The sequence below is a fragment of the Papaver somniferum genome, chromosome 5 (genome assembly GCF_003573695.1).
Source record: "Papaver somniferum cultivar HN1 chromosome 5, ASM357369v1, whole genome shotgun sequence".
In the NCBI taxonomy this organism is placed as follows: Eukaryota; Viridiplantae; Streptophyta; class Magnoliopsida; order Ranunculales; family Papaveraceae; genus Papaver; species Papaver somniferum.
In genome coordinates, this window is record NC_039362.1 from 139,255,490 (window position 1) to 139,269,170 (window position 13,681).

The 13,681-nt window shown below is 36.7% G+C and overlaps 3 protein-coding genes across 3 annotated transcripts; 1 reads left to right on the top strand and 2 right to left on the bottom strand.

Annotated features, from left to right (window-relative positions):
• Positions 1-501: 501 nt before the first annotated feature.
• Positions 502-2,491, top strand: LOC113282912 (UDP-glucuronate 4-epimerase 6-like). Its single transcript, XM_026532017.1, has one exon. It carries the CDS (start codon positions 577-579, stop codon positions 1,948-1,950), a length of 1,374 nt encoding a protein of 457 aa, XP_026387802.1. The 5' UTR covers positions 502-576; the 3' UTR covers positions 1,951-2,491.
• A 3,288-nt stretch (positions 2,492-5,779) lies between these two features.
• LOC113282913 (glycine-rich RNA-binding protein 4, mitochondrial-like) lies at positions 5,780-7,598 on the bottom strand. The gene is made up of 5 exons (XM_026532018.1): positions 7,453-7,598; positions 6,784-6,930; positions 6,624-6,692; positions 6,265-6,368; positions 5,780-6,171 (listed from the first exon to the last, which is right to left on the bottom strand). Exons 2-5 carry the CDS (start codon positions 6,908-6,910, stop codon positions 6,043-6,045), a joined length of 429 nt encoding a protein of 142 aa, XP_026387803.1. The 5' UTR covers positions 6,911-6,930; positions 7,453-7,598; the 3' UTR covers positions 5,780-6,042.
• Positions 7,599-8,001: 403 nt separating this feature from the next.
• On the bottom strand, positions 8,002-12,866 carry LOC113282914 (histidine--tRNA ligase, chloroplastic/mitochondrial-like). The gene is made up of 11 exons (XM_026532020.1): positions 12,497-12,866; positions 12,330-12,425; positions 12,152-12,240; positions 11,533-11,662; positions 11,278-11,370; positions 10,190-10,264; positions 9,960-10,077; positions 9,623-9,765; positions 8,968-9,096; positions 8,501-8,664; positions 8,002-8,332 (listed from the first exon to the last, which is right to left on the bottom strand). The coding sequence occupies exons 1-11, from the start codon at positions 12,815-12,817 to the stop codon at positions 8,194-8,196; spliced, it is 1,497 nt and encodes a 498-aa protein (XP_026387805.1). The 5' UTR covers positions 12,818-12,866; the 3' UTR covers positions 8,002-8,193.
• Between the last annotated feature and the right edge of the window lie 815 nt (positions 12,867-13,681).

Sequence of the window (13,681 nt, forward strand, 5' to 3'; positions counted from 1 at the left end):
CTTATTTTTGACTCGTTCGGCAAATACTGAACGAGAATAAAATATCCCAATACTGTTACTAGATTTTGAGTTTGATTCAGATTTAATAAACCAGATTTAAATGTAATGAATTTGATTCAGACAAGTCAGTTGACATAGAACAAAAAAAAACACCCAAACTATTAACACAGTGATTAAGCTATTGAGTCGTGTAAATAACCTTCACCACCACCATTGGTTGAGGGAGGCAATGAGAAACGTTACTTTAATCATGTCGATGAAGGGTTTTCCGTCTTCATATATAAATATAAATAAAATTAATCAAAACCTATACCAACTATAATTAAAATTCGTACATTACAGAAAAATTAAAAAAAAAACAAAAACCAAAAAAAAAAAAGAAACAAAAAAGATATCGAGTGACGGTGGTCTCCAACCGACACCCTTCATCTCTCTCCTCATCACTAAACAGCGTGGACCTCTCTCTCTACCATTAATCATTATATCTATCTCCCTTCCATACCCTTCACTTCTTCAGGACTCTCACAAAAACACTCCTCAAAAACCAGAGTAAAGTAAGAGAGAGTCCACAAACAAATGAAGCAATCATCAATGGCATCATCTTCATTAGAAGACACAAGTAAAACCACAAAACTCGAACGATACAACAGCTATCTCCGTCGTGTAAATCATACGAAACTATTAGCAGCTTCATCTAAACTTCTTTTCAGGGTAACACTTCTTGTTGCGTTGATTCTTATCTTCTTTTTCACTCTAAATTACCCACCACTATCTTCTTCTGATAATAATTATACCCATCATGCCCCTCTTCACCATACAAATTTCTTATCATCAAGTTTCTACACCAGTGGTGGTGGTGCTGCGTGGGAGAAACAAGTTCGTCATTCCGCCACGCCTCGTCGGCCTAATGGGTTTTCGATCTTGGTCACCGGAGCTGCTGGTTTTGTTGGTACTCATTGTGCACTTGCTTTGAAAAAGAGAGGTGATGGTGTCTTAGGATTGGATAATTTCAATTCTTATTATGATCCGACTCTGAAGAGAGCTCGTCAGGCTATGTTGTTTAAACATCAGGTTTTTATCGTGGAAGCCGATTTGAATGATGCTGATTTGCTTACTAAATTGTTCGATATCGTTCCGTTTACTCATATTCTTCATTTAGCTGCACAAGCCGGTGTCAGATACGCAATGGAAAATCCGCAATCGTATGTGCATTCCAATATTGCCGGATACATAAATCTATTGGAAGTTGCGAAAAATGCGAATCCACAACCAGCGATCGTCTGGGCGTCGTCGAGCTCAGTTTACGGATTGAATACTGAAAACCCATTTTCTGAATCTCACAGAACAGATCAACCTGCATCACTGTACGCTGCAACTAAGAAAGCCGGTGAAGAAATTGCACATACTTATAATCATATCTACGGTCTTTCGCTCACCGGGTTGCGTTTCTTCACTGTCTACGGTCCATGGGGTAGACCGGACATGGCTTATTTCTTCTTCACCAAAGATATTCTACAGGGAAAGCCAATCAACATTTACAAGACCCATGATGAAAAAGACGTCGCCCGTGACTTCACGTACATCGACGATGTGGTTAAAGGTTGTCTAGGAGCATTGGATACAGCTGAAAAGAGTACAGGAAGTGGTGGTAAGAAGAAAGGTCCTGCACAGCTAAGGGTATACAATTTGGGCAATACATCGCCGGTATCAGTAGCTAAATTGGTGTCGATTCTTGAAGGATTGCTGAATGTTAAAGCCAAGAAACATGTGATCAAGATGCCAAGAAATGGTGATGTTCCTTATACTCATGCTAATGTGAGCTTAGCTTATCATGATTTTGGGTATAAACCTACTACTGATTTATCAGCTGGTTTGAGGAAATTTGTCAAATGGTATGTTGGTTATTTTGGTATTGAATCGAGGGTAAAGAAGGGAAGTCTTGATGACTAGTTTTTAATCATCAATTATCAAAATTCATCATATATATATACTTAAACAAAAAAAAAAAAAACCCTAAGTGGGTTCCTTTTCTTCTTCTTTTTCTCTTTTTTTTTAATGTTTTTATTTGTTATCATTAGTTTGGTTACACTTTTTTCTTTTGTTATTAAAAGTCTCAATTATCTGTTCTGGCTTCTTTCCCGCTATTATGTTAGATTACTGGAGCGAGCCAGAGTCCGGATCGGGTACTGTCAAGTGGGGTTGTTGTCTGTCTGTAACTCAGGTCGTTACGGTTTATTTGGTATCATGTAATTTGTAAGTGTAAAATCATACTAGAAGAAATAGAAACAGAAACCAAATACAAAATAATTCAGATAGAGGGTGTAAGAAAATGTAGATCTATCTTTGTTGTAATAATGTTGTTTCTCACTGTATGTACCTTCGAATCTGCGAAAAATGGATGCCGATCGAACCGTTGGATCGATGTTGAATTATTGAAATGGAAAAGTCAAAAACAAACCAGAAAAATATTGAAGAAATGATATCTTGATTCCTCTTGTCTTTCCTTTATTTCCAAGCATTACTTTGCTGTTTTTGAGTTTGTGTTGTTATGTGGGTTTGCTTTTTGGTTGTAACTCCACTTTTAGGTTCGCAAGTGGGTGCTGCATATTTACTACTTACCAGTGCAACGGTTGTCGGCAGTGCTGGCATCCAGTCCGCGGATGTGGACAAGGAATTATTTTTCTATTTATGGTGAAAATGATGGATAGGGTGAGTCTTGCAAGCTGGACTCTTGCCTTGTTCGCTTTCATGAGAATGGAAGTAAGAAGGATATTTGGCAAACTATCACAAGTAGCACCTTTTGAATCACTGCAATAGACAACAACAAATTTTCAATATCCATCAAGGTTTCAAGAACTATCGTTATGATGGTAAATATCTATGGATAGTGGTCCTTCTATCTCAAAAATTAGAAACAAAATCAATTTACTTTACAAGAAATTAATCTCTTTTACTTTTAGAAGTTATTATCAGATTCTACATCCAAGTTACCTTTGGATTCCTTTTGTTTCAAGAAGTCGAAAAATAGTATTTCCAAACACACTATAGAATGTCTGACTAACTGAACTATTGAAGTAATCTCTTTTACTTTTAGAAGTTATTATCAGACTCTATATCCAAATTACCTTCCGATTCTTTTTGTTTTTAGAAGTCGAAAAATAGTCTTTCCAAAAAAACTATGAAATGTTTGACTAACTGAACCATTGAAGACTTACTTGATACTTCAAACATTCATATTTGCATTGTTTTCTGTATCTTTTGTGAGAAAATCATTTAGCGGAACTGGGTAAATTTGGGACATAACTATTGATCTAGTATAACAGCCAAATGCAAAAAAATGAGCGTGATGAAAAATTGCAAGGTCACCAGTGTCATTGTAATACAGTGGTAAAGTTGTTGGGGTGATGATACCAGCGATTTAAATTCGAAACTCGCCAGCACCAAACTCTTTACCTCTAAAGAGTTTCGTGCATTTTTTTCACAAAATTGGCTAAAAAGACCAAAATCAACAATTCCTGGATGAAAAAGACATTTAAAATTTGATATTGTTTAAATGGACATGAATGTAAACAGTTTCATCCTACCCATTTTGAAATACTTTTTCTTATTTTTAATTTATATCAGGATGCATCCAGTTTCATCTTCCCTATTTTTTAAGTTTAAGCCAGGATGAATCCAGTTTCATTCTTGCTATTTTTTTGATGTCCATTTTATCCATATTAATTTTTACCCGTCCATTAAAACCATGTTTTAAAAATATTTAGATAAATGACCCATTTTCCGGGTTTTTTTCCGACAAGATTTCCCTCAGTTTGTTTAGAATATTAAATAATTTTAAAACCATTTCACAAAATCAATCAAGATTTTCGGAATCAATACAACAGTTTCTCCGAACGAAGAAAGAATTATTGTAAATTTGGCACTGTATGCTGTGTTCACACCGTCACCGACACATGTGGAGTACCTTGGATCTACATGAAAAAACCATTAATTCTGTGTAAGTTTCTACTAATAGAATCCCATGTAGTACTAGTTTTGTCCCTGAAACAAACCAGAAGAGTAATTAAGAAAGATAATTAAGAGCATTAATTGTACTGGAAGAATGGTTAATCCCATGAATAAATAATCAGTCTAGTTTGCCCAGACTTTGTTCAAAAAGTCGTTGCTAATGCTAACCCCATTTGAACGTGTGAGGGTCCGATTGGTACAATGTATTAAATGGAGGTAATAGTTGACTAAACCCATTTTATTAATCAAGAAATTAAGAGAATCTTATGCTGTGACCTCACCTAACACATCTCGTTCATTCGTGTCATTAATGATGATTAAAACTTCAAAGAAGCATGGTATGATTGGAAGGTGCTATATGGACTGTGATCAACTGATCAAGTGGCGTATGCATGAATGAATTTGGGAGTAAAGCACTGCAGCATTTTGATTTGCAAGATTCATTTTCGGTAGCGTGAGGAGGGGCGGAATATAAGGATGGACTTCTGTTTGGTGCATGTGTCAGTTTGTTTCACATTTATGCTCATGTTAAATTTTTTTGATCACACAAACCCAATTCGGTTCATGTTAAACGATCAAGGGAAATCCCAAACATTGTTTGTTTATGTGATTCGGGGACGGAGTCGGACCGAACCGGATGTCAGGTTGTCTGATTTTTTGATTTTTATGTTGTCTGACTCGGAGTCTTACTCGGGTAAAATCTACGCCAATTCGTCCAATTGAGTATTACAATGGACATTTTTGCAACATGGTTTTTTAGGTGTACAATTGGTTGTCCATCTATCTCTAACGGCCAAGAGAAAATGATACAATGTGAAGCTTCTCCAATGCGGAAATTTCCATTAGAAGATAGCCGAGTGACCTCTGGTAACAATTGCATGGAGTAGATTAGATTAGATTGATATGTGTGATGAGACGGTCTTTTCAGATACATGAGATTTTTAGGTTTGGAAATTTTTTAATATTCGCCATCAGTTTAGGCCCACTGAAACCCACTTGGAGAAAATACGCAAGCACCGAAGTGAGATCTATGATCGAAACAGAACCTGCTAGCTCTTTGAGTTGTTGAATATAAGGTTGAGGTGCTTTTAGTGTTGTTGCTGGCACAATTGTTATCTTGAGTACGGGAAACATATACGGGAACTAATGTTAGATCTATTGTGCCTATCATTTGCTAATGAGGTCTGTTGTTCCTTCAGCAAGTCTAACACTAAAATGAATGGCCAAAATTTTGAACTGCAACAGAGTGGCGGAGCCAGAAAATGGACCAAGGAAAAGCAAATTCTTGCTAGGGGTGCAAGAAAACAAAAGTGAGCTTAGAAGCCAAAATTCTTAAAATTTCAGGCTTGGAGCCAGCTGGACTGGGTATGTTAACTGGGGCTGCTACCTAAATGCTTTAGTTACAGGACATGCACGTCATTAACCTATTGCTTTCACCTAAATATTAGGGGAGTCGAGAGTTAAAGCATGTAAATCGCGCCTAACCTACTCATGTAACAAAGATATTTAGCCATAGCATATATGTAAATTATAAATGGTTCAGTTCACTATCTATTAGGTGTGCACAGTGTACAATTTATGTCCATATAGACGCTTCAAAAAAAAAAAGGTGTTACCATGTATTGGCCTACTGTTATGGAGTTCAGAGATCACAATTGGTATGTTGTGATTTTGTTCCAGTGTTCATAAAGGTGTTATAATGCCTTACATTGGTCAAAACATTGTGGTCTTATATATGGTCTTCCAACCAAGCAGGAGTTACAGTCCCACAAATTCAAAGATTTCTATTTTCAACGACTAACCAAAATGCAAGTGTATAACTAACTGGGAGAGTAAAATAAAGATCACACAGGTATGTCGACTATTATTAAATAGCATGAAATGCAACCAACAAATAGTCTAAACGATACCCAACCCACTACAAAAGAGAGATTGGAGAATTTAAGAATGTGACTGATGTAGTATAAGTCTACTTTTCATTCAAATTACTGCTAAAGAAGAATACCAACATGCAGAGCCGAAAGGAACGCAGGTTTAGAAACCGTCATTTCTTCCGCCGCCTCCATAACCACCACCACCATTGTTCCCATAGCCACCGCCACCAAAGTTCCGGGGAGGTCTCTCATTAGCATAGCTTACACGGATAATTCTTCCACCAAGATCCTGAACAAACAACAATGCCCATTTAGCATCATTACAGATGAACCACAGCTAATTGAATCATTGCAAATGTATTAATTCAATTCACATTTATACCTGACCGTCCATAGTAAGAGCTTGACTAGCATTTTCTTCACAGCTGTAGCTGACAAATCCAAAGCCCCTTGACCTCCCGGAATCTCTGTCCGTGATAACTCGAGCTGCACATTATATGGTCCAGTAAGTATTGAACATTTCATTTAAGATAACACAAGCCTCCGCAATATCTCACATTTAAATCTCAGGATCACATAACGCTGCATAAACAATTCAATTTCTTTTTGGGTCCTTTCTTTTTCAAAGAGCAGGCAAAACTATAATCCCCGGCATCCTAAAGAACAGCTTGGTGCCCATACAAGGACAAACCACCACAGCCAATACACAGGATACAAAAAGAAGCAATAACAGTCACTAACCGTCGGTAACTACACCAAAGTTGTCGAATGCTGCCTTAAGTTGATTGTCATCGGTATCATAAGAAAGACCTACAAGAAGTAATAAAAATTGAGTTAACCAGATGAAAAATATCATTTGAGGATTCAAACTCCAATCTATCACTCTCAAATACTTGCATACCTCCAATAAACAGCTTTGATCCTCCAGGCCCTCCTGACATGCACCGGACAGCATTGTACATAGATGCCAAAGAACCCTGTCCATTTGCTTGCCTCACAAGGCTCCCAAGTTTACTAGCAAAAGCCATCTTTACTTAAAAGTATGATTCTACAAGATATAATACAAAAACATAAAAACTTGTTAAAAATTGAAACATAAAGAGTACACTTCACAAACATAAAACTTTCAGATAATTAGATCAACAAGTGGAAACCAAAAATCACCAGGCCAGAAAACCCCTACTAATCTAAAGCACTACATATGTATTTCTAGACAAATGGTTAGGGTTTAGTGTTTTCAAGCAAGATTTCATCTCTAGGGTTTAAGAAATTTCACCTCTAGGGTTTTAAGAAATAAATCAAACAATTAGAAAAAGTAGAAATAAATCCAGCAATGGTCAGGGTTTCGTACTAGAGTTGGTCTAAAGATCTAAACAAGAATAAACAATACCCCTACTCATAAACCTTGAATAACTGTTCTATAATCAAAAACCCAGACAGAAAAGATGTACAATCTCATAAAGAAATTAAAATCACTATTTAGATCAAACAAAATGGATCCAAAGGACATGAAAGGAAGATTGAACAGAACAACATATTATCATAGAGGAAAGGATTTGAAAGATCTTACCTGTAAAACCCAAAATCCAACTTGAAGAAAAACGGGGAGGAAGATTTTTCAAGGTTTAAGAAAGAAAGAAATGACTGAGAGAAAGAAGGAGGCGGCTAGGGTTTAAGGGCTTTTAAGTTTATCTCTGTGACCGACTCAACTTTGAAAAAATCTTCACTTGGTTTAAGGGTCTTTTTCGGGAGGTGAGATATTTTTTACCTCTTTAAACGTGTTCAGTTGTTCACCTACTTCACGTAGGTGAATAAAACCTATCCGTGGTTTTCCAATGAGAGAGTCCTGAACTGTTTAATGTGTTTTCATCATGACTTGATTTGTGCTCTTGTGCTTCTTAATCAAGTTAATCCATAGAGATTTCGGCAGAGGTCGCGAGTTCGTCCCTCGTGCCCAGGGTAGAAAGGCTTGAGATGTAATGGTTGGCAAGATCACAGTGGCAGAATGGTGCACAATGCAGATGCGGAGGTTTGCATAAGACATTTCCTTCTCACATAAATTGTGTCTGTCTCTGCCACTAAAATTTACAAGGACTTCACAGAATGTTATCACAAATGGTTTCTTCAGAACATACAAAATAAACCTTGAGAGACAAAATACATGAAGATAAAAAAAATGATTGAGATGTGGTTGCATTCTACTCGTGGAGTATAACCAAATTCTAAAAACCTTCTAATTTGATTCACAAATAAACAGGAAAAAGAAGTAGGCAAGAAATGAATAAGATTGATTATACAAAATTTTGGAGAATTACTCCAATTTGTCTAGTTCGATATCACATTGCTCAAAAGTAGCTAGATTTTTTATTCGAACCAGTCCCTTTTCCCATTCGTTTTTCCCTATCAAGATCAACCTTCCAGCATTAATCTTCTCTGCACGCTTAAACACCCTAAACAGAGGGAGGGAGAGAAAAGAAGTAGTTAGCAGTTGACAAATGTATAACCATGAAAATGAGATGGAAGCTTAGGGAAAAATTCATTTCTAATGACTTTACAGAAATAAATATGCCAAAACTTGCATAATGAGGGGTGAAAAATGAATGAACAAGAGTGAATACCATTTCATAGGTTTGTTCTCCAAGACAAGATCGACACTTTGGCCCTTTTCTCTAAGTTTGGTCGCTACTAAGGAAGCTGCTCCTTGAAGTTCTTGATCCAGTGCGCATACAATATTTTCCACAGCAGGAGTTAGCTCTGGTACAAGTCCCTTTTCCTTGAGCAACTGAAATAACCCGAACACATTATTATGTTTATATTCACAGACTAATAAGAATCTGGAATAGCGAAGTCAATAAAAAAATACTTGAAAGTTCTAACGAGAAAGGAAACTAGCTTTAACTGACTGGAAATGCTCACGTGAACAAACTGACAATATATATTTTCCGTGGTACTCATATTTTCAGATAATAGCCTTCTCTCGTGATTGAATGTGATAACTTGTGTTCTTACTTCCAAACATGATAATTAGCTTCTTCAACGATTGAAAAGCAGGTGAGACATTACGATAAGGGATGAGTAATCTTACTTCCATAATGACAGCATCTCCAAATCCAAACCCGCAGGCTGGAACATCATCACCTCCAAATGTAGACATTAGGCGATCATATCGTCCACCACCGCAGATTGCTCTCAGCTTCCCTTTTCTATCAAATCCCTATACAGATATATTGAAATTAAAAAGCCAAATCCCTTTACAAGGCGAAAGACAAGTGTGCGTTCCATTTTGAGAAGAAAAAAAATCAACATGAAATTTGATCAACATCAGAGCATCACGGAGCGTGATTCAGACTAGGTATGCAGTAAAATCTCACTTATCTAGCTTGAGATTATCCATTAATTGATGTGATGATACCTCTAAACTCAAAAAGTAATGTACCAGAACACATCCAAGTTCAATTTTTATGGTTCAAGCATGCAAGAGTGAAACAACTGAAACTCAAGGGCTCAAAGGCCAATAATAACTTAACAGGATCCGAGTAGAAAACTAACTAGTGTAACTGTTGATGTTCCTAAACAACCCTTAAGCCATGCCATCGTGCGTGTCATCCATCAACTCCTAGTGATGATAATAACAATATAGACCTTAGAACCTATTTTAGAGTAGTTTTGCAAGTATGATATTGCATGAGTTGCTCAACAGATAATGTCAACAAATTTACAACAAAGGGATTTATTAAAACCTCAAATACGATTCCAGTGTAGTAAGCGAGTCCTCGGACAACAGATGCGTCAAACTGAATCCAATCAGAATAACCAAATTTATCAGCAAGTGAAAACAGTTGTTTCAATTCAGCAATAGCATCCCCTGAAGATCCAAGTATCTCTACATATACAAAAACAATTGCAGAAGCAGTTTTAAAATGAAATTTTAGTTACTTTTGCCCAGTGAATGGACTTCATGCATAAGGGACCAAAATGGCAAGTTGACCTTAACCATAACAGCATGCAAACAATAAGGTAACCTAGAAAACATAAGTGAAATTCCTATACATGGTTCAATGGTTTATAAAATCTAACCTTCCAGTTCAGACAATGAGTTTACAGACAGAACTTGCAGCAGTTCTTCAATAGCTTCTTCTGTCATTCCAACTAACTTCAGGTCTTTTTTAATCTCGTCGATAGGAATCTTCTCCAACTGCTCCAAATTTGAAATAAAAAACTCTTACCAAAAGATGTGATTCCATAAAGAAATAAAGGAAGAGACAGCATCAAATTAATGCTATTGGCAAAAATTTGACCAAACTAACCTTGTCAATGGTGATGCAAACTTTGCCAAATAAATTTTCTGGTATAGAATAACTATGAAGCACTTCTTGTAGAACCTGTGAAATAGAAGAGGTAAGATACGAAACGCGCAGCATACATCCAAGTGAATCATACTATTAATAAAGCAATACATAAAGCAATAAACTAACGACTTAAAAATAGAGGATTACTGGGACCTTAGTCGGCTAAATCTTTGCGACTAATATTAACACTTTTTACACCAAACACATGATACATCCAAGTGAATCATACTATTAATAAAGCAATACATAAAGCAATAAACTAACGACTTAAAGATAGAGGATTACTGGGACCTTAGTCAGCTAAATCTCTGCGATTAATATTAACACTTTTTACACCAAACACATGCCTCGGCAACTTCGAAATATAGCTATTTTGATCATTAGTTTCCTCAAACATAGTTAAAGATTGTCAAATCAGTACACAAAGCATAAAAATAACAACTTAAGAATAGTGGATTATTGTCATCATGGTCGGCTAAAACCTTGAGACTAATACAAATACACTTCTCAACCATACACATGATACACCAATTTCCATTTCAATGCTAGCCTCCTCACATACAGTTAAAGGTAGTCAAATCATAGAATATTTATGGAATTCACCAAATAAATATATTAAGAGACATGCCGTGGCACTAAGGCCTCCAATTACAAAAGCCAACAAACCAATGTACGGCTGCGCCAAACCCATCTAAACCTTTATACACACTAACCACAGTTTAATCACCGAAGTACCTCAACAAACCATGTGTTTATTTTGCATGGATGGGGTTTTTTCATGTAAAACTGACACTGTGATGGACATGTCTTATCATAAGGATGGATAAACTCTTCACCACAAAGCTTAAGATTACAATTTTGCGTGGATCAGTACTGATTCAACCATTTAATAGAAGTAATCAGAAACCCTATTCTTTTCACCAAAATTTTATAACCTACTATCCTAAAGAAAATGCAGTTATGTAGGTGCCCAATTTCAGTTATAATTCAAAATCAAACAAAATAATGAGGACCCTAGCTCTAACTATTGAGCAAGAAGCTTACACCTTTCGACTGGAAACTTTAAAGCCAACATCTGCTGATGTGATCCCCAATCGTTTAAAGAAAGTGACCATTGAAGAAATGAGCTCTGCTTCAGCCTATAAACAAAAAAGACAAATACAAAGGTTACAGATAGACCAATATGCCAACTGAAAGGGAAAAAAAACTGAGCATTCAAAATATTTAGTTAGGATCCCTTTATGTGCTTCAGCAAGTGCAGGACATTAGATGATTAGAGGTTCTGAGAAAGTGCAGCATACCGCAACTCCAGGAACACCAATAATATCCATATTCCACTGGTAATGCTCACGACGACGTCCCCTAGTCATACGCTCGTAACGCCAACACTGTCCTATTGCGAACCATTTGAATGGGAGTGGGGAAGATTTTCTGAACAGAAAAAACAACTGACATCAAATTCTGCAATCTGATCTGTACCTGGACGAAAAATCAGAAGAAACACAAAATAATGAATAAACAACTACCCACAGTTAGCTCATCTATCCACTCAACAAAGATATTTAAACCAGAACTAGCATACAAAATGAAATTAAACAATAACCAATCCAATTAATGTTATAACAGTTCACAGTGCATTTTAAATTTGACGATGGAAGCACTGCTGAGTTGATGGATGTCATAAGGCCCATTCTAATGTATCCCATCTAGACCAATCCCAATTCATCATACAACAGTTCACAGTGCATTTTAAATTTGACGATGAAAGCACTTCTGATTTGATGGATTTCATAATAAGGCCCATTCTAATGTATCCCATCTAGTTATTCCCAGTCGCAGTACAAATACCAGATTTCTCAATGACATTTGGCGACAACAACAAAATGCTGGTAAAATAGAAAAGCTGAGTTTCAACTATACCCTTTCTGCAGCACAAGTCTTGCCAATGAAGGAGTAAGCTCCGGCCTCAACGCAACACGACGACCTCCTCTATCCTCAAAACTATATAACTATTTCCCAAACAAACAAAAAATTAATCAGTCTATGCAGTGTTCCTTGAAATTGGGGGCAATTAGGTTTTTCTTCTATTTTTGTTTACCTGGTCTCTAATTTCTTCCCCAGCTTTTCTAATATAGAGAGCTTCAGATTCAAGTACAGGGAAATCAATCTCTTCAAACCCAAACAATCGAGAAACCTACAAATTACCAGAAGAATCATTAATTGAAGTGAAATTCGGAATAAAAAAATACAAAATCATTGACTAACCTCTCTGAAATTCTGAAAAAGCCAAGTCCGAAGTCGCATTTCATCAGGAGGAAAATCTCTAGTTCCTTTAGGAGGATTAATATCAATTCTCTCAGAAATCTCATTAACGGGAGGAGGAGGAGGTGATGAAAGACCTCCAGATCTACCTCCACTACTACTACCAACATTATCGTTTACAGCAGCTTGTAAAACTGAAGTATAGTTTCTGGGGTTTTGAGAAATTGGGAATTTTCGAATTTGAGTCAATGGTAATGATAATGTAGGGTTTAGGGCTTTAGAAGATAGAATTTTGAGAAATTGGTGGGTTGCGTTTGCAGCCATGGTGATGGCGCGCGGCTTCTTCTTCGTCGTATCCCTACTCTCTCCCAGCCAATCTATCTATTCTGTTCACGCTTCTTTACCTGGCGGGATATCTGGTGCGTAGGCCCGATGTTCCAACCTTAGCACGGGCCTCCAGTTCCAACTTTTCAGTCTTCCGGTTTATGGCCTCCATGTATTCTTCCCTCCCTGCAAGCTGAATGTTTTGACTGTAAAAATTGTTGCGAAGTTCAATATGGTGCTGAATAAGTGTGGCAACCGATAAATATCCGCCGGATATTGACAGTACCGATAAGGTTGAGATTAAGGATTATCGGATATCCGGTATCCGATAATATCCGGCGGATACCAAAAATTCCAATTCAATAAGGTTAAGGTTAAGTTATCGGATATCGGATTTTTTTCCGATAAAATCTGGTAACTAGGAAAAAAACTAAAAACTTGAAAGAAACGGGGTCTTTGTCTTTTTGAGTTCAAAATGTTCAGTGAAAAGTACAAACCCACATAAGCACAATGTTTAGAGTTTACTCCCAGTCTAGTGTATGCAAAAGAAAGTACACAACAGGCTACAACAAAGCCAAAAAAGAAAAAAATAATGTCTAACAGAGGCTAACAAGTAACAATGTCAACACGCTAGCGAGTAGTGTGATCTTGCTTGGTTGTCTGGCATGTTGCATCATTGCATCAACTTCACTTCAATCCACGATTTTCATATCTGCATTCACACAGAATCACTTGATAAGAAAATTCAAGAAACAAAAAAAAATCACAAGCAGTTCTTTAGTTCATTCAGTATATGTTTTAATAGTTTTGTCGAAGTGAGATGATGCGTAAAAATTTCAAGTTATAGAGTAGCTTGTCGAATGG

What these genes read in the sequence shown, in the direction of transcription:
- LOC113282912 (XM_026532017.1), top strand. Translation starts at nt 577, where the DNA reads ATGAAGCAATCATCAATGGCATCATCTTCATTAGAAGACACAAGTAAA.
- LOC113282913 (XM_026532018.1), bottom strand. Translation starts at nt 6,910, where the DNA reads ATGGCTTTTGCTAGTAAACTTGGGAGCCTTGTGAGGCAAGCAAATGGA. An exon ending in ATCAAAGCTGTTTATTGGAG is followed by an intron (nt 6,693 to 6,783) that starts GTATGCAAGTAT and finishes TACTTCTTGTAG; the next exon opens with GTCTTTCTTATGATACCGAT. An exon ending in CTCTTACTATGGACGGTCAG is followed by an intron (nt 6,172 to 6,264) that starts GTATAAATGTGA and finishes TTGTTTGTTCAG; the next exon opens with GATCTTGGTGGAAGAATTAT.
- LOC113282914 (XM_026532020.1), bottom strand. Translation starts at nt 12,817, where the DNA reads ATGGCTGCAAACGCAACCCACCAATTTCTCAAAATTCTATCTTCTAAA. An exon ending in TTTTTCAGAATTTCAGAGAG is followed by an intron (nt 12,426 to 12,496) that starts GTTAGTCAATGA and finishes GGTAATTTGTAG; the next exon opens with GTTTCTCGATTGTTTGGGTT. An exon ending in CTCATTGTCTGAACTGGAAG is followed by an intron (nt 9,766 to 9,959) that starts GTTAGATTTTAT and finishes TTGTATATGTAG; the next exon opens with AGATACTTGGATCTTCAGGG.